Here is a 23,437-nt window from a genome sequence, read left to right on the forward strand (position 1 = left end):
CAGCCGGCGGCGGCGGCACACTCCCGTCCCCGGCCCGCCGCACACCCGGCCAGCGCTTAGCCCCGCCCGCGGGCCGACATGTGGCTAGCGCGCCTCGCCACTGAGCGGCCTCCAGCATCCCTCGCCAGCTAGCCCCCGGTCTGTCCCTTTCCCCGCCTTCCCTCCCCCCCCATCTTCTGCGCCCTCCCACCTTGTCTCCTCCTCCCCTTCTCCCTCCACGCCGCTGCTGGAGCTGGAGCTGGAGCTGGAGCAGAGCGTCACTCAGGCTGCAGCCGCAGACATGGCGACGCTGACAGCGGTCCAGCCGCTCACATTGGACAGAGGTAAGCGCAGCCGCCGGCCCCCTCCCCGCTCACCCCCCAGCCCGGCCCTGTTCCTAACCTGCTCCAGGAGAGCGGCCCAGGCAGGGCTCCGCTGGCGCTGGGGGCGGGCGGAGCGGCACCGCCAGAGGCTGCGCTGCCGAGGCGGGTGTCTCCTGGAGAGCCGTCCCCGCCCGGCGCATCCTGCTGCCGCACGGAGCAGCCCCCCACTGCCGGGATCCATCCAGCCCAGGTCCCGGGGAGAAGCCCCGAGCGCCGCAGGAGTGCCCTGCCCATACCTGGGTTGCGGCTGCTGGGGCCCGCCTGGTGCTGAAGAACAGGGCAAAGGGCTGGCTGCGGGGATGGGGGGACGCTGCTTCCCCCGGCAGTTCGGGCTGCAGGTAGCTGTAAGGTGAAAGGGGAGGAGGGAGGGAAGCAAAGCGACCAAACTTTCCCCGACTAGAAGCCTTTGAGAGGCCGGGGTAGAGCTGGCACCCCGAGGAGGCAGCAAGGGCAGAGCTCACCACAGTGGAGGGTGGGGGGAATATATGACAGGGTAGTGCTGGCTAGCGTACTGCTACACCAGCATCGCTGAGCTATTACTCCGTGTAGCTCTAGGATCTTGCTTCGCTGTTAAGCGTCGTATTTCAGTGGCTTTTCTCAGCTAACTTGCTCTCTCTGGTACAGCATCTTGCTTTACTAGCCTCTCTAGTGCAGTGCTTTCTCCTGTGTCTCGATACTGGCATCGCAAGTATATGGGCAGAGGCGCTGCTTGGCATATCGATGCGTGTCTAGTTATTAGCTTCGTGGTGGCTTCACTTTTCCCATGGGTAAAGCCTCTAAGAAAAGGGCTCCTACATAAGCAGAGGAAACTCGGCCGTGTGAAAAACCAGATTTTTGGCGGGGAGGAAATCAGATTTTGAGATGGGAGGGTGCTGCGATTTGCCATATGTGTTATTATTAATACTGTTTCCATAGAGCACAGCTTGTGTACATATTCCTGCAGCCTGCTAGTTGCCCCTGGCATTGATGACCGTACTGATATATTTTTTCCACCCTCGAGATTAGGACAGCAGCACCTCTGTCCTTCTCTTTGTACAGTCCATTACAAAAGAGATAAAGGGGGGGATGCAGCAAGCTAATTTTATGCTAAAATTAAACTTCTGCCACAAGACTGTAAATTTAGATCTCCCAGCAAACCTGATTAGGCAACAATAAGAAAGGGTTTCTAAGCTGATACCATTGAAAGTACATTTGTAACCTTAATAAGGTACCCCAGGAATAGTGTTTGATTTTTCCCTCTCTAATAACAACTTGCTTTATTATTTTGTTTGGTTTTTTCTTCTTTATGAGTTCTAGTTAAAGAGCTCAAACAAGTTCCATGGACAGGACTCAAGCATTAAAACATTTTTCTTTCTCATCTTCATCCAGTATGTCTGAGCCTCCCAGCAATTTGTAAATCTTTTTCTTTGTAGAGAATGATTTAGGCCAGTGCCTTGGTTTTAAAAATACTCTTTCTAGAAGATTTAAGATTGACTTGAAACACAGAGCAGAGAGCTTCCTGCAGTAAATGCAATGGAAAAGAAACCTGATGAACTCAGTCTGAGATTTTAATTTAGAGGACATTAGGGTTACTTTGCTGGAACCTAACTGAGAGCATAGCAGTTGGTGTGGTGCCCATCACAATTTTACTGTGCATTAGATGGATTTTTTTTAAAATAAGGTTTTCAGACAAAAGAAAGAACAAAATGAAGTTATTAGTGAAATAAGCTACTAGGATGTGGTAAGTTAAGGAGAATATGTGTTTCTCCAAAGTGCTCAGAAATCCACTGTGTAATGTACAGTTTCATCCCAATATTGTTTGCATTAAGCAGGACAAATCTATTTCCCGGTAAACGGATGAACAGATGGCAATCCATTAGAATGTATGACTTTTCAAAGAGAAGCATTAGTATTTAGTATTATGATCCCATTGTATTCCTCTTCATTATTAAAACTATGTTTTTTTAAACACACTCTCTCTCTCTGCATTAGTCATAATTAAGATTCCATTAGATATGGGCCAGGGTGTGCCTGGCACTTTAATAGAGGTGCGAATTAAGGGCCAAAATGCCCTCCTCTCACCTGGTAGCTGAAGTAGATCAAAATAGGAGAGGGAATTCACTCATCCCAGTACACCTAGGAGGACTCACTGTCAATGTGGTTGAGATGCAGAGTTGGAAAAGAAATATATCCAAAGTGTTCATGTCCCAAAGAAGGCCATTTCTATTTTCTACAGTAGCGACACAGTCTCCTGTCAGGGGCTGCTGCTGCTCCAGTTGTCGGGAAGGCTGAGAGCCCCAGAAACATCTCACCCAGTCTCAGTGCCTCCAGATGTTTTCACTTGAGTCCTCTCCACACCAGCCAGGGAAGAGGGAAATCTCTGGGGCGCTCCCTTTGCTTTTATAAAAATAGAAGGAGCTGAACTCCTCCAGAGTCTGCCTCAGCCCTGCTAAGGTCAAGGCACAGTTGTAGTCCACCCTGGGAAATACCATAGACCTATACCTGCTCCACGGTCCCCCACAGAAAAGTCAGTGCAGCAAGGAGAGTAAAGTGCATTCCATAAAGGTGTGTAGTAGTTCGAGTGCTCCTGGAGAGGGAATTATTCCATGAGGTCCACTTGGGCAGGGTGTCTCTGCACTGCCCCCTTTTCTAGGCAGTGTCTGAATGGTGAAATCAAGCCTCGTATGGATAATATACAGATGTGAAATCTGAATTATGGTCCTAGAGTGTTTCATTGTAAACCAAAATAATAACCTTATCTGCACACAGTTTTGTTTTTCAAACCCCATCATAGAGAAGTGAGAAATACACAAGTTAAAATAAAACAACATTTAAAGTTGAAGGGCATTTTTCTGTGAATGACTGGAAGCCAATTTCATTCTGGAAGATTACTTCTGTCTAAAGGACAAGAATTAATGTCCTTAATTCCTGTCAGCATCTCTCTCTTGACCTGCATAACCGTCTGTGTCCGTAGGACTCTAATACGCAGAACATTTTTCCAATATAAATTTTAATCACAGTTTCATCTCACAGATAGTCTGAATGTTGTATGGGGCTGTGCTGCTGAGGAGGAAGATGGCATATGTCCTGGGGTGGAAATGTGACGTGATGCAGCTACTGGGGCAGGTGCAGCAGTGGGGGGTTTCTATAGGGGAGGCTGAAGTTGGGAGGGGAAAAAGCCTGTGATACATAGTGGATGGTGGATAGGGGGAATATGGTGGACATCACATACCTGGACTTTAGCAAGGCTTTTGGCAAGTCCCAATGACATTTTCATAAGTAAGCTGGAGAAAAATGGGCTCGGTAGAACTACCATTAAGTCAATACATAATTGGTTAAACGGCTGCAAATAAGCAAAGCGTAATTATTATTGGAATGAAGTCTCAAGTGGGTGTTCCACAGGGATCTGTTCTGGGTCTGATGTTATTTAACATTTTTAATAATGACCTGGATGTAGGAATAGAGAGCATACTGATCAAATTTGCAGATGACATGAAGCTGGGGGGGGGGGCGGGGGGGGGGGGTGCAAACACTTTGGAGGTTAAAACTAAAATTCAAGGAGATCTTGATAAATTGGAGACCTTGGTTACAGACAACAAAATGAAATTCAACAAAGAAATGTAAGGCACTACACTTAAGGAAGAAAAAAACAAATGCACAAATACAGAATGGAGAATTACTGGCTTTTGGCAGCAAGGATCTGGGAGTTGTGGGAGATCACAACCTCAACATGAGTCAATGTGATGCTGTTGCAATGCAGTTTTGGGTTACATTAACTGAGGTGCACGCAACTCATGGGTGGTGATGGTACTGCTCTACTTGGTGCTGGAGTACTGTGTTCAGTTTTGGTTACTGCTGTATAGAAAAGATGTAGAGAAACTGGAAAGGATCCAGGAGTGAGTGATAAAGATGATCAAAGAGATGGAATACAAGCCATATGAGCAAAGGCTGAAGGAAAAGTTTCATTTTGGAAAAGAGAAAATTAATGGGGGACGTGAGAGCAGTCTAAAAGGCTGTCATAAAAAAGATGGAGAAAAATTGTTCTCTCTTGCCACAGAGGAGAGAACAAAAGGCAATGGGTTCAAAGTACAGCATAGCAGATTTAGGTTGAGGATTGGGAGAAACAGAGAATATGGGAGGAGTAATGTTTGGAGACAGCCAGGAAGGGGGCTAAGGGTAACAGTTAAAATTTAATCTTTTAAAGTTTGATCATTCTGCGATCTTTGCTTAGGCTGGACTGTTGGTGTGTGCTGTTGAGATGTGAGGTTGGGGAGCAGACTCAGTCCCCAATGCCCCACTGCTACAGCCCTGCTACCCTATGACCTAATGTCTTCCCCTTGCAGAACTCCACTCTCCACTTGCCTCCACTCCCTCTCTATAGCCCCACTTCCCCTCATGATCACCTCAAATCCAGGCCTTCCCACCAGAACACTATTTTTCCATGACCTCTTCTACCAGAGACTGGCTGCCTCCATGGTCCTTTTCCTGCTGCACCATGTCGTCTGCCACAGTGCAGATCCACCCAATGCCCCCTCCCCATGCCTCCATGAGATCTCCACTCACCTTATCAGAAAAGCCCTCTTTGCCAGAGACCCCTACAGCTTGTCTCAAACACTTGGGCTCCCCAGCTCCATGCTCTTCGATTCCCAAAACCAGTCACACTCTCCAACTAAACCTCTACTTAGGACTCCATATACCCTTAGAGTCTTCTTTTTTCCAATTGTCTGTTGGTGAGGGAAGACCAAACTAGATTCTCCCCCACAATCTTCCTTCTTTGGGGGGACACGAAGGATTTCTGCCCTCCCTAAATCAATGGATGGTCCCCAAAATATACAGAGGAAGGACTGCTGCCTTTCTACTGCTATCAAACTGTGGCCAGCTTGAGTGTTTGGCCACATCTATTACAGGCCACAGAACATAGGCAAAGCCTTCCCAACATAGGGAAATCCTATTTGTCAGAGAATGGGTTTTCCCAGACCCCACTATCTCAGCAATCTCATGTCACCCTGCTCCACCATGTTTCCCTTAGCAATCACCCAACAAGCCCACATCCCTCACAAACTGTATGTCCCTCAGACCGAATATCTCCCCTATCCCCAGTGCACCAACCCCTACTCAGTACCACTTATGTCACTCCATCCATCGTCTTCATTGCCCATAGAGGTGGGCAGGAAACAGTTTTCCCATCCCAGGCAAACTTTCAAGAGATGTAAAAAGACATTGGTCTGAAATTTACTGTTTATGGATTGCCTTGAGAGAAAATGCATTTAAGCAACCTTAATTCTAAGCTAAAGTGTGTGTGCAAGGTTTGTGTGTATTTTGTTACACACTCTCTCTCAAAGGTTTCTTGTCAGGGCCATTGTATTGTCTGAGATTTCAATTCCTATGTTTCTCCTCATGTACCAAACTCAGAAGTGGGCATGTGGTCTCCCTCTCTTATAGGCAGACATCACTGTATGTGTCAATAATAGAAAATGGGTTTTCACCTTCACTTTATCAGAACCTTTATTCTTCACTGAACATTTTTAAATAGTATTTTCATAAAGCTTAACTTATTTGAAATTTTATTTGTATTCTTCACTCTGAAGCTGAAGTTAATCTGCTGTGGCCCCATTTACACAGAACACAGCACAAACAGGTTCCCTATGCTTCTTCATTGCACAGGACCAAACAGTTGGCAAGTTATGAAAGATCACTTTTTCAAGAGCTCATCTTGATTTCTAGTACATTGGATATTTAGACTGTTTTGAACTGACTCGTGGTTAAGAGCTAGATTGTCATGGAAAATATATTTCCAGGGAGAGGATCCCACTAGCCTATGCCTTCATCTCTCCTTGCACCTTACCTCCTGATTACTTTCTTATTTGTATATAGTTAGTATTCACATCCTTGAGGTTCACACTTCCTTACATGCTTGCGGACTGAAGGAAAGACTACTGCATTCTTTGCACACAGAACTGATACCACAATTGTTTATGAAGCTTCACTCAAGGTCATAACTGCTGGCTGTGCAGTATGTCAATGGGGAACAATCTGAGATGAATTTAATTTAAAATCATTCAGGCATTAATACATGAGAACATAACCTTAAAATAACCCAAACTTATTGACAACCTTATTTCTGCTGCTCTCAAACCTATGCTAGGAAACTGGAAAGACCTCTTGCTGTTGAGTTATAATGCATAACTAAACTGCATTTATTCTCTATTAATTCAAACAAATAACTTCCAAATGGAATGGATGTGCCAAAACGCATTGGAAAACTGTCCTATACCACACTCTATTTAGAAGAGATAAAGAGGAATAAGAAAAAATCCGAAGTTAGCATTAGAGCTTCTAATCTAAACAGCTATGGCAATGCTGTGTTGATAGTTATAATATAAACCTCCACTCCAGCCCGATGGAACATCATTCATCCATAGGTCTGTGTAAATCCTTCTCTATATTATTTTCTTTTCGTCTTCCTCTTTTGATAGCTTACTTACGTGGGTTTGTCCCCCCCCCCTCCACATCTGTGTGTGGTAAGTACATATCATTGATATAATTTCCATGGAAAGGGGCACTATGCCATTATTCTGGACTGTAGATCTACTGATAAAATTTATATTTTTTCTGAAAAAAATATATAAAATTTTATTAATACAAAGTCTAATTCATGAGGTAGGAGCTTGACCCTACTACAGAGACCCAGTAGAAAGCCAAGCACCACATAAATCCCACTTAAGCTCTCAAATTAGGGTTGGAGTGGTTGTGCTGTCCCTCTCCACAGCCGTGAATATCATCTAATATATATCCAATATATCTGTCCACCTCAGAGATTTTTCTAGCACTCATCATCCTAGCATCTGAGAGCAATGAAAATAGTTTTCAAGTGCCATGAATTTGCAGTTATTATTCCTTTATGACAATGACACACAAAATAATGATATATCAAAAATAAAAATCACTCATTCCATTATGACAAACAAATCAGAGGGCTTGACCTGTGTTTGATTATGTTGTATTGGAACAGAAAAACATGTAACCACAGACTGTAATAATTTGTTTTATGTCACTGTGTTGTTTGATTTTTTAAATTTTTTTTTACTGGATGTTTTTCTGAAGAGAGGGATTTAGGGTAAGACGCTTGGTTTAGGTCATTTTGGATTATGAATGAGTATGCTTTCTACAGGTTTATGCAACTGAAGCATTCATGCAGCATTGATAACAAATGTCTTTAATTATGCATACACTTTAGTAATGCTTCCTGGAGTCTTATAGCTACTATATTTATACCTTTAATATGGAGCTTAGATTTATTTTTTTTTTTATAAGAAATGTCAAAATAATGTTACTATTTTAAAAAAATTAAATGCACATGAAGAATTCAACTGCACTTGTTACGCACAGCCCTGAACTGGAGGGCGGTATGGAGATCCACTTTCTCTGGGAGGGATTGTGTCTGCCTGAGATGTCTGTGTTCCCATCTGCAGACCACCAGTATCACTGGATCATAGTCCTTCTCCCTCTTTCCTGTCCTCATTGAGGTGGCTTCTGCCTGGAGGCCACTAGGATATGGCAATCCCTGATACAATAGGGATTGCACATGTGCTTGACCAATGCACAGCAAGCAAAAGGGAATGACAGTGCCTTGTAACCATCTTGTCCTTGTGCAGCAGAGTAGAATCCAGGCACAATCTGGCCTTAAATATGCATGTCCTTCATAAACGTGTGTCTATATTTAACACTCTACAAACACATAGAGGGTTTTTCTGAAAAATATGGTGGAATTTGGTGTTACTCACTTCTGTGACTTGGAAAGGGATATCTTAAATTCCCAGTCAAGTATAATTTTTTAACACAAGATAAGTCATGCCGCATTGTTTTGCAGTGGCTTTGTTTACGTTAAGGAAATGTTTGTTGAGCATGTTAAGCATATGATTGCCAAAACAAGATGGACAATGCTCATAGCAAACACTTGTCACTGTAAGGATCTTGTCCTATGCCTGGTCTGTAAACACCTATTGGTACAGTAGCAATAAAATAATGCCTAGACATAATTTTAGCTGATTTAAATTTATGCTGGGAGATCCTGAATCTTAACAGAATTTAGGATACCCATAACGTATTCTTCTTCTCATTTGTCTCATGGGTATGAATCCTGAAACTTTTTAAGTGTGGGCAGAGCCCTCGATCGGATTCTGAGCAGGTGCAGGAGTCCATCACATGCCACAAGTTACAGGATTGATGCGTTAATGCTTAGTAAACACAAGGGATGCTATATTATATATTTGCTCCTTCCTTTTTGAGAATGAATTTTATAGATAAAGCCCTATGCCCAATCCTACATGCCTCATTCACACTGAAGTTAGTGGGTCTTTTGTCTGAGTAAAGAGTGCAGGATCTTCAATGATATTTCAAGCAAATTATTTATTTGAATAAACATCTTCTCTTTTCAGCTTACATATGCCATCTGAGCTGGGCACCCCTCTAATGAAATTATCAGAGGAAATAAATATGACAGATAAAGTCCTCGGCTTTGTGTAGATATTTTCTTTTAATTAACCATCACAAAACATATATGCATGCCTCTCTTTAACAGTTATGATACATATGCAAGCACACAAAGATATAAATACACACTTTTAATTGAGCTATGCTAGTCAAACATAAAGAATGCTCTTGGCAGATAAAAAGGCAAGATGATTTGAAATATTAATAAAATGTGAAGCCACCAATTTGTCATCTAATAGAAGCATCATTCATTATAAGATGAGAAGTCAAGAGATAAACAAGTGAAAGCAGATAATGTTTTGACACTACTTAACTGGCAATTCCTAACTCTATCTATCTTCTCTAAAGTACAGATAATTTGTCTTGCATGAGAGACTTCACACATATTTGGCACTTTTAAAATACTAATGTACTGTACAATACCTAAGCATCTACAAACAAAGTTAACCTAAGCTGATTTAATCTTCTTTTACCTAAAGTTGTAATCAGATATTTGCTAGAGATTCAGACTCTGGATAAGGAGGTCTAACTTTAGCCTATTCAGCAGTTCATTATACATGATCATAAGAACCAATTCAGGAAAGAATACTTATTTGGAAAAGCACTTTAAACATGTACTGAAATTCCAACCATGTGCTTTATGTTAAGCACATACTTAAGTGTTGTCCTAAACAGGTATATTTAGGACATGGGGCACGGCTCACTTGCTGGTGGATACTCTGTACCTTAAAGTCTTTAAACCATGATTTGAGTACTTTAATAACTTAGAGGTTTATTATAGGAGTGGGTGGGTGAGGTTCTGTGCTCTGCATTGTGCAGGAGGTCAGACTAAATGATCATATTGGTCCCTTCTGACCTTAGAGTCCATGAGTCTATGAACTACATGCTAAAAAGCTTTCCTGAACTGGGGCCTTAAAACTAATGGGGCAAAACAGCTATACCCAGGAATAATGCTACCAAGTCACTAAGAAATGGAAATTGCTTCTCATAAAGTTCCAGAGGGGTAGCCGTGTTAGTCTGTATGCCGCAAAAACAATGAGAGTCCTGTAGCACTTTAAAGACTAACAAATTTAATTTCTGCAGGCATAAGCTTTCGTGGGCTGCAACCCACGTCGGCATCTGATGAATTAAATTTGTTAGTCTTTAAAGTGCTACAGGACTCTCATTTTTTCTCATAAAGTGTTACCCTGGTGCCCCTTTATGTGATGATCCTAAACAAAGGGGATAAATTGTCGACCAGAAACTGAATGGCCAGAAGAGGCTGGGGAAGGAATGCTCCAAAACAAATGAAATGTTCTTTATTATTGAAAAGGTGGAAAAATTAAGTATCCATGAATGAATCAGGCAACAAATCCAAAGAATTAAAACAATTGTCGACAGTCCACAAAAACTAATCACAAGAATGTAAAAGGCATGTAATATAATCATCAGAGATGGTGTGGGATTTTGGCTTTGCTTTGCTTGGAAAGGAGTGGCTGAGAAAATAAGATTTTTAAAAATGCTAAACACAGAGTATTGTATATGGACCAGCATTGTTCAAATGGGCTTTCACTTTATTTCTTCTGAATGAAAATTGCTTCACCTTTACTGTGGAAGCTTCTTTTGATCAATCCCTTGGGGTAAACATTTATCTTTCAGGACCCCTGACTCTTTCATTATCTTCTTCAACCATATCATGTCAAAAAAAAAAAAAAAAAAAGAAAGAAATTATATATATTTTAAGGTATAAGTACTGGACTTTGGCCGGGATGGAGTCGTTTGTAATCAATGAGCTCCAGCACTGGTACAGAGGTCCACATGCACAAATCAGAGAGCTGACTGGGACCTATATTTGGTCAGCAATCTAAACAATCTAAACCTTCAGAAATCCATCACCTATTCATGCTTTCAAAACAAATGAAAAATATGCTGTAGTCAAACAGAAGTTAATTGGGAGGAATATAGGAGTAACTGGATGGAATTCTATGGCCTGAGATTTACAGGAGATCAGACGAGGTGATCTAATGGTTCCTTCTGGCCCTACAAATCTATGATCCTATGAAGAATAGTTATTGGGAAAAGGGTCAGTTGTACATGCCTGTCCCATCACTACTTCCTGCCATGCCAGTTTTGTACCATAATAGCAGTGACTGTGGAGCTCTTACTAATTTATACATCACCTTTTGCTTCCTAACAATAAAACCATGCCATAATATCCCAGGTTTTGTTTGTTCCACATCTTAAAAATGAGATCCTGTTAAATCAGGCTACAATTTGAAATAAGTTGTACTCCCACTTCCAAAATCAATCAGAACCAAGCAAACCACACAGCTGTAGTTTATATGGACATTACCTATATTCTCTGTACAGCAATTCCGGAACATCATCACCCTATCCTATGATCACATTAATAAACAAAGAACCGTAATTTCAATTAATTTTGTTGTTTGGAAAGTCATGGGCTTGAAAATTGAAAGTAAAAAAGTGGGTGTATTTGGCAATGTCAATCATTGTAGCACACTAGCACTGCCTGCAATGTTTAGTTTCTGGAGTATGTTAACAAGGGACGCTGCTTGCATTACACTAATCTTGCCATTACAGTTTTTCAAATATATACTTTCTGAGGATTGTATTTCTCTGTGAAGTTGCATCTCACTAGTCAGGAATTAGTCTACAAAGTTCAGACCTGGAGTCAACTAAAATGAAAAAAAGTGAATTCAGAAGAGAGAAGATTAACCCTCTCATTACTTGTACTAACAGAGAAACACTGCCATTATGTATCCATGCATAATGATTTATTGCATCATTTGTCATACATTATAATGGCATCTGATCTCTGCTGCCTCTATGGGGAGGAGGTTCATGGAACATCTAGTAAAGAAATTAAAATCATAATGCTAGAAACAACATGAAGCTGTGTACCTCCACTGGTGGCCCACTGCCATCTCTTCCTCCTCTTTCCGATATGAACAATAAAGGAGTTGTAAGATCAAGCTTAGTTGAAGAGACAAACAGCAGGAGACTCTAATAATGACACACCAGCAGAGAAGAAACTGAGAGTAGTGGCTCTGGCTCAAACAGAGAGCCTGCTGTGAAGGAGAATTAGTATCTGTGAACTAACCTCACCTCCCTTTGTGAAATACCTCTTGGTGGTTCATTTCCTACCCTTTTCCCCTTTCCCCAAGAAAAATGTGCCTGACAATAAAAAACACACCATTAAATACCAGTGTGGCAACATGTGCTGTTATACTGTATGTGCTAATTTTTTGTGATCTAGATGCAGGATGTATCACTTGCTACTTAAGAGGTTGGCTGAGTGATGGAGTAGAATTCAGGTGAGAGAAAGATACATCACAATTAGAAATAATGCTTTTCTTCTTACTGCTTGTCTTGGTACAGACATGCTTCCCTCTCCCTCTTTTCTCCCCCTCCATTGTTCTAGTTTTCTTTAATTCCTCCACTGCCTTTAATAGGTTTCACCATAGTTTCAAATTTCATAAGGCAATTTTTGTTTTATTAAGCAAGAAGAGAGTTATGGGTGGGTTAATGCACCAGCCTTTTATCTGGGTTCAAATCCTGCTCAGCTAACACATGAAAGTGACTGCATTTGTTGACATCAGCCTAGTCTCTAGTATGGTTTTGTTCAGTTTTCAAAGCAAAATCTGCTTAAGACAGACCCTAGACTACAATAGCAAGTGGTGCTGCAGGTCAGAAGCCAGCTGAATTACAAGGACTGCAGGAAAGCTGGTACAGCAGTTTACTATTTCCTGTTTTGTGAGCTCCATATTATAAAACCATATTTAAATATAAAGTCAAGTCATTCACCTGAGTTTCTCATGTTGACGCAGCTCTGTTTTATGTTCCCTCTCCCCCCATCTCATGGTTTCAAAAGTCAAATCAGGAAAAAAATAAATAAAAAGATAATTCTTGGGGCATATTTCAATTGTCTAGTTAGGAAAAGGAGACTGTCTCAACACTTTCGTGTCACCCATATTGGGTTATCAACAGGGCTGAAGAGAAAAAACATTCATTACAAAACTAGCAACACATGGAGTCTGCAACTTTAGGGTCCTTTCAACAACGTGCTGTTTTCTACAGAAAACAAGTTTTTGTTCAAAGATTTATAATCCCTTGTGTCACAAAGAAACTTCCATCTACTAGTCAAAGTGTTATTAACCTTTTGAGTGATGTTTACAATCATCTCTAGTCAAAAAATGCACCAGAAAACGTGTACTCTCTTCTATTCCCCAATGAGTAGTTAACTATAAATCATAGGTTGCACCATTTAATAGCTGGCACTGTTAAGCCATGCAATCAGCAACATCAATGAAAGCCCAGTTCAGCTGAAGCCAAAGCTCTTTTTAGAAACATTTTCCCTCCCATCCCTCCTCATTAATCCAACAGGGAAAACATGATATTTCTGCTACACTGCCTAAGCCAAAAATATTGGAGTTTTCATTGCCTTTTTAGTCTTGGCATTTTAAGTTTTATTTTCTAATCTTCCCTTTTATTTAGAAACCACAATTTGATATCTTTATTTCACACTGAAGATAAACATAACAGCTGCTATACATTTTTTTTAAGCAGTCGGTGCTATCAAGTGAAAAAACCTGTTATTTATCCTTTGTAATTCCTTAGTCTTTCATAGAGGATGATGACTTCTGGCTGAAATTTTCAAACTGGCAGCCCATATTTGGGCATCTCTTCATCATGACTTCTTTGGGAGTTGTGAGGAAATAGCAACTTTGAGAAATCAGGCCACTTTTATTTAGATGGCTAAGTATGAATTTAAGAACCCAACTTTAGATGCCCATATTTGAAAATTTTGGCTTTCTTAACACCATCTAGGTCTAGATTTAAGCCACCAGTGAAAAGCTGTCCCATTAGAACTACCCTGAGTCATCTAAAATCTCCATTTAGTTTTGAAAAAAAAAATTAAACTAAGATGTTTGCAATGGAAAGTATGACGGTTTGGGGAATCTATCCATATACAACTTAAGAATTCTCATTGGTTTTATGAACTCTGTGTAAATCTAACACTCAAATGTGTATTAAATCAACCATTTGCTGAAAATGACCCAGTCATGTATCACACATCCTGTCAGGAAGCAGCTACAGAACAATCTCAAATAGTTAACAGGGAATGAGTCTACTCCAGTAGAACAAAGAATCTGCTAAAAAGATTGGCCAAACTAAAGGAAAACCAGTTTCCCAGGTGGTCTGCAAAGGGTGAGATTGCAGCAGAACAGATGAACAAAGAAACAAGCTGTCAGAATTGGATTTTAAAACTCAGATGCTGGGGGTTCAGGAAACACAAAGCTTTCTGAGCTAGAGAGAAATTTTGAGGACATGAGCAAGCTAAGCAGAGGTCGATGCAGGGGCAGAAAGAAAGAACCCGAAGTCTGAGCACGAGGAGAGGAGGATCAGGGGCCCTGAAAGGACTGGCGAGTGGGGCTGTCGGTGTGGGGAAGACACTTGTTTTTGCATGGATCTGTAAATCTCTATGAATGTGTATAAGAAGGTACTTTGGAAAGCCTCCTTGCTATAAAACTGCTGTGTTGTCAGCTCTCAAGTTTTTCCCACAAGTGACATGATTTTGTCTGAGCCTGGCACCAATCTTGTGTTGATATGAGAAGCTCCAGCCTCCAGTGAATCTTGGCTCTCTCGGCCGCCCACCCCACTTGCCTGCTTTTGGGGCTGAGTGAGCAATCAGAGCTGCTACAGGAAGAGCTCGCTCCCCCTCCTCTCCTAGGAGCCATTCTCACAGAGAAAAGCCTGCAGCTAAGGGCATCTCCACCCTTTCTTGTATTGTGATCAGTGGAACTGGACTCTGTGGGCCCAAGTGTCCCTGAAGACACTGTTATTAACGAGGGACCACTGGAACAGGGAACGCAGGGGGTTAAGCTGGAAGCAATTAATGGAGAAGGCAGTGCACAGGATTTGATAACATTCCACATGTCCAACCTGCGTGCAGCATCACACTTTGCTAATGAAACATGGTGGCAGCATGGGAACTCAGTTCTCAACAGTGCAGCAGCTGGCTATGTAAGCCATGGAACTCGGCCTGAAGCCTCCCTGAAACCCTGGATTTTGCAGACCCAGTGGAAGGAGGCATTTGAACTGTACACAGACCTGACCATGCAGGAGTATGACAACAGCAGGAAAGTAAAACTTTTATTTTATCTTATTGGGGGACAAGGCAGAGAGGTCTGCAGCACCCTGAAGCTCACCACTGCCTTGAGCCTCACAGCAATGCTAGGAGTTCTGGGAACCTATTGCTCCCCAAAGCAGAATGAAACTGTGGAGCAATGCAGGTTTTTCACTAGAGACCAAGCCGAAGTTGAGGGAGCAGACTCCTGTGTTACTGCCTTACACACACTGGCTGCTACATGCAATTTTTGGGGCATGTAGGACACTAGGGAAGGCATTGCCTGGGTGTGTAGAGAGCTGGGTAGGGTATATACTGTGACAATCAGGATCCAGACACCCTAAGGGGAGAGTAGGTGCTCTGAATTCCAAAGCGTAAGCAGTTGAATCAACTGGTTGTATACAAGGTTGTGTATAAAAATATATTGAGTAAGGTCTTTTATGAAAGCGTGTAATGTTTTGAATTTGATGGTCATTACGAGATATATATACAGACTGTGGTTATGAATCTATGTATTTATGAATATAGAATACTATCCTATGACCTGCACTACAATTTCAAATACACCTCACTGCAGGGAGGGGCACCTTCCAAGTTAGGCGTTTACACAAAACCAGATGTAAGTAACGATCCGTGGTACAACCGAGGAAAAGACAAACGATAGACCATTATAGTTAATGGGAAGACACTGAGACACCCTGGCTACCAAGCTGAGAGGGAATTTTCCCCACTGTGAATCACTGTAGTCTGACAGAAAGGAATAAAAACAACAACAACAAAACCCCCCGTGGAAACCCTTAAAAGAGAAGGGATTTAAAGTGAAGGCTTTCTTGAAACTGAGGGGCAGCCTGTAAGCAGGAAGCTGTCCATGAAATGCTGGCTTCCATCTATGACATGTGGAAACTATTCAAAGGCAATAAGTAAATTCTCTTTTCTCATACAAGTTATCTAATATATAAGTGTAAAGCCTGAAGTTGCATCTTTATGTTTATATTCTGTGACTAGTATATGTTGCTTTTCCTTACTATTTCTTCTCTGAATCTGTGATTTTTCTTTTAAACAAACTTTTTGTTTATTTTTATCCAAAGCAGGTCTCTCATGTGCAAGCTGTGTGGAGTGTGTGCCAAAGTGAAATTGATAACTGGGGGCCATTTTCACACACTCAGGGTTACGAACCAGAGGGAAAGGTCTGAGTGTCTTGTAGTTAAGAACTCAGTGTAGATGGATGTGGGGAGACTCACATACAAAACTGTACATACAAATTAATGAGGCCTCAATTAGCTGTTACCACTCAAGAAAGATCTTGGAGTCATTGTGAATAGTTCTCTGAAAACACCTGCTCAATGTGCAGCAGCTAGAGTTGCCAGTTTTGGTTGGAGGTATTCCTGAAGGTTTCATCACATGACATAATCTTTAATTAAAGATTAATCTTTAATTCCTGGAGATTCCAAGACAATCCTGGAGGCTTGGCAACCCGAGAGCAACAGTAAAAAAAGCTAGCAAAATGTTAGGAACCATTAGGAAAGGGATAGATAATAATACAGTAAATATCATAATGCCACTATATAAATCCAGGGTACGGCCACACCTTGAATACTGAATGCAGTTCTGGTCACCGCATTTCAAAAAGATATATTCAAAATGGAATATGTACAGAGAAGGGCAACAAAATTATTAAGGCTATGGAACAGCTTCCATATGAGGAGAGATTAAACAGATTGGGACTGTTCACCTTGGAAAAGAGACCACTAAGGGATATGATAGAAGTCTATAAAATCATGAATGGTGTGGAGAAAGTGAATAAGGAAATATTATTTACCCTGTCTCATAACACAAGAACCAGGGGTTACCCAATGAAATTAATAGGTAGCTGCTTTAAAACAAACAAAAGGAAGTACTTCTTCCCACAATGCCCAGTCAACCTGTGGAAATTGTTGTTAGAGGATGTTGTGAAGGCCAAAAGTATAACTGGGTTAAAAAAAGAATCAGATAAGTTCATGGAGGATAGGTCCATCAATGGCTATTAGCCAAGATGGTCAGGGATGCAACCCCATGCTCTGGATGTCCCTATGCCTCTAACTGCCAGAAGCTGGGAGTGGTCGACAGGTGATAGATCACTTGATAATTGTTCTGTTCTGTTCATTTCCTTTGAAGCCTCTGGCATTGGCCATTGTCAGAAGACTGGATACTAGGCTAGATGAACCATTGATCTGACTCACTATGGGCATTCTTATGTTGGGGTCACCCTGAAAGGAATGACTAGACTGGTGGAAGCCAGGATGAGATTTTTGTGTTTGTGGGCTAGCTACTGGCATCAGGACTCTGAGCCATAGCAGCATAGCATTAAAGCGCCCAAAGCTACGAGAAAGGCAGTAACAGAATCCCTTACTGATCTGGGTGATCCCCAAAACATCACACATACCCATAGGATTCAGGGTTACTCTACTTACCGAAGCAGTGTCTCACTGTTTACACTGCTACTAATACTTATGCTAGGGGAGTATGCAGTATATATACTCTACATGCTGCCAAAAGGAGCATGCAGTGTAGGCATACCTTTAATTTTTAAAAGTGCTGTCCTAGCTGCTAATAATGAACTTCTTGTCACGTGTGGGTATTCTCAAATATGGCGGGCCAGTGACTATTTACCTAGACCACTTGAAACAGATGTGTATGAGTGATTTGGTATATATCTGGACAATAGAAGTTTTATATAGTTCACTCTTTCTTATGTTTGAGAAGTTCTGTCAATATTCAGTTGTTGAAATGTAAAAGTGCTGTTGCATTAGATCTGTAACTATTACCAGATCATTTAAACCAAAATAATAGAGCATTAACATTGTTTTTAACTATAATTATTTTGGGTAGACCTCAGATATATTTATTATAGATGCAGTATACAAATGTATTATAATGGCCTGGATAATATTACTGGATTTGAACAGATTACGCGGTTGCTCTCTGCACACCATTACTCCCAATTTACAATAGTGAAGTAAACCTTGAAGATGATTAGTTAGCATGAAATTTTGTAAACTTAAAACCAATCAAAAACGACACAAAAAGACTCGTCACTTTCTCCATTTGTCTAAATTCTCCATTTTAATCAGATTAAGCACATTAAGTAAATTAAAGAGAATTACTGGAACAGGAGAGAACACTGTCCTGTGAATAAATAAGGAGCTACACACAAGAATGAAAGCAAATTGGGCTGTCTGTATACGACACCATAGAAGGAAATTTTATGGAATACAAAGTAGCAAGTAACAGCAAGGTTCTACTAATGCTGAAGATTTTCAGAAATACATACTGAAATTCATCCAAAGCTTGTGCTTCATCCAAAAGAGTTTGATACAGAGTATCAAGGCTACAGGCTCTGGATTATGCAAGAACACCACTAACCATCATGCTCAACCATCTACCTACAATAAATCAAGTCTGGATAAGACTGCTAAATGTAACACAACTTCATGTATACATTTTGTGAGCTGTGACATGGGTTTGACTCTAGGAACAGAAGTCATGATAAGAAGAGTGGAACAAATTAAGAATTCTGAAATACATTCTCATGAATATTACATAAATAACTACACTTGTCCAGAAGAATAGGAGATCAAGATGAACTGTGAAGCTATACAAGGATTTATTTGATTGAAACTCTTCACCTTCTGCGTAGATAAAATCTTTAGACATGCTTGAATGGGGGAAGGTGGTATGCCCAAGTCTCCTCAGATTTTCAAACATATTATCTGAAACTCTCCCACTTGCACTGATCTGAGTTTATTTCTACTCTGCCCTGGTGAGCCTTTTCTGATCTGTTTTTTATATGTTAGAGACCAACTGTGTATTCTTGCTATTAATTGCAGTGACATCCCTGATGGCATTTTGTGTTTGGGTACTGAAGGCCAGTGTTTCTTTTATATATTTCCTCTTTCTGATAAATAATAGAGTTTCAATTTCAATGAACGTTTTCATACCTAAATGAATGTGGTGGTAGAAAGACAAAATGTGCCTCAGAAAGATGAGGAATCTACTATCCAAAACCTTTGTTACTCTGCAAGAAATTTTTATATTTCCTTATTGGGAACAGTCCAGCAAGATGATTCCAGACCAGCTCGTGAAAAAAACAGCCATATCATGCCTATGTAAACAATTATTACTTGAACCAAAACTAACTTCACAGAAAACTGTCTTATTAGTCAAACTGCGTCTGTTATGTCAATGGGTAAAAATTGTTCAGGGGACTTCAGATTGTAACAGTGCAATCTCCAGATCAGCACAGGAGTGGAGGACCAGAGATTAATTAATGTAATACAGCTCTTACCTCTGATGTATATAGTGCATCTAAGTATCTTTCATTCCAAAAGTTACTGAAATTTTGTTATCTCAAAACACAGACAGTTACTGCCACTCTTGAACACAAAAGGATTCAAAGTGCTAAAATCAAGTATCCTGGCATTTCTATGAGATGCTGAATTTACTAGATCTTGTGATAAATCTTAAGATAAGAATTAAGATAAATCTTGCCAAATTCTACCATCAGTTACAACTATTATACATACTCCAATGAACGCTAGAATTTACCCTACCTGTTAACGGAACTGTGACATGACTATCAGTGCTAGAGTATCTCGGATTCTTATTTATCATAGCATCTGGATTTGGTTGCTGCTTTTGAACTACACTATCTGAAATGCAAAATATTGCACATAATATTTATGTTTCAAATATCCAACAGATTAATTTCAGGCAAATCTATCTAAATTGTATTCAATGACAGTAGTTTTGAATAAAGAGACACCTTGGGAGAATGACATATAATTATAACATTTGAAAGAAGTGAGACTAAACATAGGGACTGAAGGACAGAGTGATAAACAAGTAAGATGACTTGCCTTTAGAACTGCATTGTGCTACATGGCTATGTCTACACAATTCTACTTCATTTAATAATGCATGGTAATGTTCTAGTTTTTAATCACCGTATGAAATCATACCAGCTCCATGTTTTAGTGATTTCTCTCTCTTTCTTTAGCTTTGTACAGTAACATAATATCCTGCTTATGGTCCCCCAGAACACAGATGAAACTGCATTCAAATGAAAAATATAAAAAGATTTCTTGAGATGAGAATTTTTCTGAAAACTATGGTTCCTTTTTGATGTACAATGCTGATATAATGTGTTCCATCCATAGCCACCTCACCATTATCTGTGTTTCACTGATAATGTGACCCACCATGCTGAAACATTATTTTGTCAAGTGCTACATATGAGTGCAATGATGAGAAGAGAGGAGAAGTGAACAGAATGTTAAACAGAATGGGGGAGAGTAGAGATGATTGCTTAGATAGAAGAGAGAATTATAAAAGAGGTGTTGGTAAAAATAATAAGGTAAGGTGAGCATTAGGTCCAAAAGGGAAAGAATAAGCAGATATTCCTTTTATGGTATGTTCAACATGAAGTACCAAGGAATCATTCTACCCAACAGTCTTCAAACAAAACTCCCATTGATCTCAATGGAAGATCAGTGAGTGGAATGAAGACTGAAACTAAAATTCATGCTAATTTTATTGAAATCTATCAAATGAAATTGTGATCAAAGGGATTATTATTGGAGGATTTTTGTTTAAAAAAAAAAAAACTGTTTCCCTGGATGATCAGAGGGACAAATTAGAAATAGTAAAGAGAGATTATTATTTGTTTAAAAATATTATATTATGTTATTATACATATTATTATTATTATTGTTTTAAAAGATTATTATTATTTGTTTAAAAAAATAAACTGTTTCCCTGGATGATCAGAGGGATGAATTAGAAATAGTAAAGAGAGATTATTATTATTGTATAATCAATGTATGAAATGTAGCTTTAAACTGATTTTAAGTGTTTCACAATTTGAATGTATTTTTAAAATTAATTAATTTACACTTTCTACAAATACATGAGAAAACATTTCTGAGAACACTTTCTTTCCCAGGCTTCACAACAATCAGAACTAATTCCTTAGAATAATTACACAGCAAAAGGAGGATTTTGGTCAGGAAAAGAACCCCAAAAGGGAAATCCTGACCCTATTGAAATCAAGAGGAGTGTTCTCATTGAGTACAACAGGGGCAGGATTTCACCCCATATGTTAGGTTCTCACAAGTGACTTTGAAACCTTCATAGCTGCCAATCACTCTTTGGAACAATTATTCACATTTTAACTCTGCTCTCAAGCAGTTATTTCATGTTAGAAATTCTCCCTGTGCAGAGGACCAGAACAAAGACTATGTTAATTATGTCCTTATGCAGGGATGAATTTCACACTTGTTCAACCTGCCTTAGAGCAGGTATTTACTCACATCTCACCTCAACAGGAGTATCACTGGAAAGCAGTACATTTCAAACCCTCGTGAGGTAATATTTTACCCTCATGCCTATATGTTATAGTGTGTGTTGAATCTTGTTTTGTCTTGTGAAACCAGAATAATTCTCATGACAAAGGTGTCTGCTTGAAAAAAAAACAGCTATGGGCATGAGCACATTCCTCATTTTCACATTGGGATTTAATCCTCCTCCAAAGTTATTTATTGCTTCATAAACTGTTCTACTATGAATATTATCCCTAAAGTCACTCTCACATGGAGTCAGAGCACCAGGCCCAGCAGTGATAAGGGAAGGGAAGCAGCATATTGTTAAGAAATATGATAGAGAGATAATACATCAAAGCAATAGTTGAATCAGAACATTTGTTTGAGGTCATTGGATTAATTTGGCAACGTGGAAAATTAGAGGATTTTTATAAAAATATCTTTGTAACACGGACCTTGTTAGTCTCTCCCTGTATTTTCTAAGCACTGGGATTTCCTTATGTTATCTGTAAATGGAAACTCCCAGTGCTTTATTACTTGCTGTTATCAGAAACAATAAATTAAATGGTATCATTTATTTACTTGCTGCTAGTCTTGGGAAATCTTCCAACTCCCGGGGCCAGGCCAAAGGGTAAACAATTTACTGTTTTCATCAACCAAAAACTGCAGACAATCATGCTTGAACTTCTACTGTAGCTTAAAACAGCATCTAAGACATTGAGTTTCATCTTTTTGAAATAAGTATATTTATAAATGTGTATTCCTTAGACTTGTATTTTAGAAAAACAAATAGCATGCAATACTGCTTATATAATTAAAAATTGCATTTGCTCAGCTAATGAGCATCTGGAGTTTTAAAGAATAAGAAATAAAATATTGAACTTGTGGTATATGTGGTATCAATGGAAACGTTTACTTTGGGTTTCAGTGGCAGGGTTTACAGTTCTGAGAAATTGCTAGGCAGGAAGTATCTTGCCCTCAAGATCACTGATCAGCCATGGACAATTTTGTTCTAATACAGTAATGCTTGGAGCTTAATATCCTTGATCGAGATAGCTATATGAGTGAGGGTTTGTGAAGATCACGCTGAACTTATTCTCTGAAGCATAGATTAGACTCTGGGGCCCTATTCTCTCACCACAGGTCCTGTGTAACTCCTGGCAAAGTCAATACCTTGTAAGCAATATTCCTAGCCTATCTCACAATGGGAGAATAAAGCCCTCGCTCTTCTGTTCCTAAAGTTGAATTACATTTCTTAATAAAGCTTATATTGTCTTTCTAATTTGCATCTGGATTCTTTATTACTACAAATACAACTGTAAGTACCAGCATGGGGAAGGAGTGAATCAAGAAAATCATGTATAGTGGCTCTGATTTGAAAAACCCCACAAGAGCACCATCTACACCCACACAAGGTATTATACCCATTACTAAAGCATAGAGAATGTGAAGTGCTCATGACCTTTGTTATGGTAAGCAGGATAGTGAAGTCATGCTTCCCACCATATGTACAAAGGGGTCCTGGTCCGTGACTGGGCTCCTAGGTGCTATGATAATACAAATTATATGCAACGTATCATCAACTGGTAAAATTACTACTATTGATAATTTTGTTATTTAGTTTAAGAACAGGCACAAGCTTTGTTTTATTAACGTTTTCATGGAGTTTCCTGAATTTTTTTTGTTCATGCAAACGACAGCTTGGCACTCAGTTTTGTCTAGGAATTCATGCACTCACCTCCTGTTGATTTCACATCAAAGAGTATGAATTTATCATTTGTACTAGCATGTTCCTCTCTTTGCAATATATTGCAATACTAAATGCAAGCTTGTCCTATTTCTAAATGCAATAAAGCATACTGTGCCTGGTCCAGGACCCAATTAAGAAAGCACTCAAGCACATACTTAACTTTAAGCATGTACTTAAAACCCATTGATTTCAATAGGACAACTACATGCCTAGAGTTCATTAAGAATGTTCTTTAAGAATAGGGATACTTTCCCGAATCAGGGTGCCAAAAGAACACTGACATCAATTAGATTCTTTCCACTAAATTTAATGAGTTTTGGATCAGGATCATAGTGAACATGGGGAGAAGCAGAGAATCCATACAAATAGA

The 23,437-nt window shown here is 39.9% G+C and overlaps 1 protein-coding gene across 2 annotated transcripts in view; it reads left to right on the forward strand.

Annotated features, from left to right (window-relative positions):
* The first annotated feature begins 248 nt into the window (after positions 1–248).
* The window catches only part of LIN7A (lin-7 homolog A, crumbs cell polarity complex component), a 64,098-nt gene continuing 40,909 nt past the window's right edge, over positions 249–23,437 (forward strand). Inside the window, exons 1-2 of one of the 2 annotated variants that reach the window (XM_067559881.1) lie at positions 250–323; positions 22,641–22,732. In XM_067559881.1, the coding sequence (XP_067415982.1) occupies positions 22,675–22,732 (58 nt within the window). In that variant the 5' untranslated portion in view covers positions 250–323; positions 22,641–22,674. Of the gene's footprint in view, positions 324–22,640; positions 22,733–23,437 lie in introns of both variants that reach the window. The other variant, XM_067559882.1, reaches the window with a different exon arrangement.

The sequence above is a fragment of the Emydura macquarii genome, unplaced genomic scaffold (genome assembly GCF_026122565.2).
Source record: "Emydura macquarii macquarii isolate MOO-44397 ecotype Brisbane River unplaced genomic scaffold, CSIRO-AGI_Emac_v2 contig_2205, whole genome shotgun sequence".
NCBI classification, from domain to species: domain Eukaryota; kingdom Metazoa; phylum Chordata; order Testudines; family Chelidae; genus Emydura; species Emydura macquarii.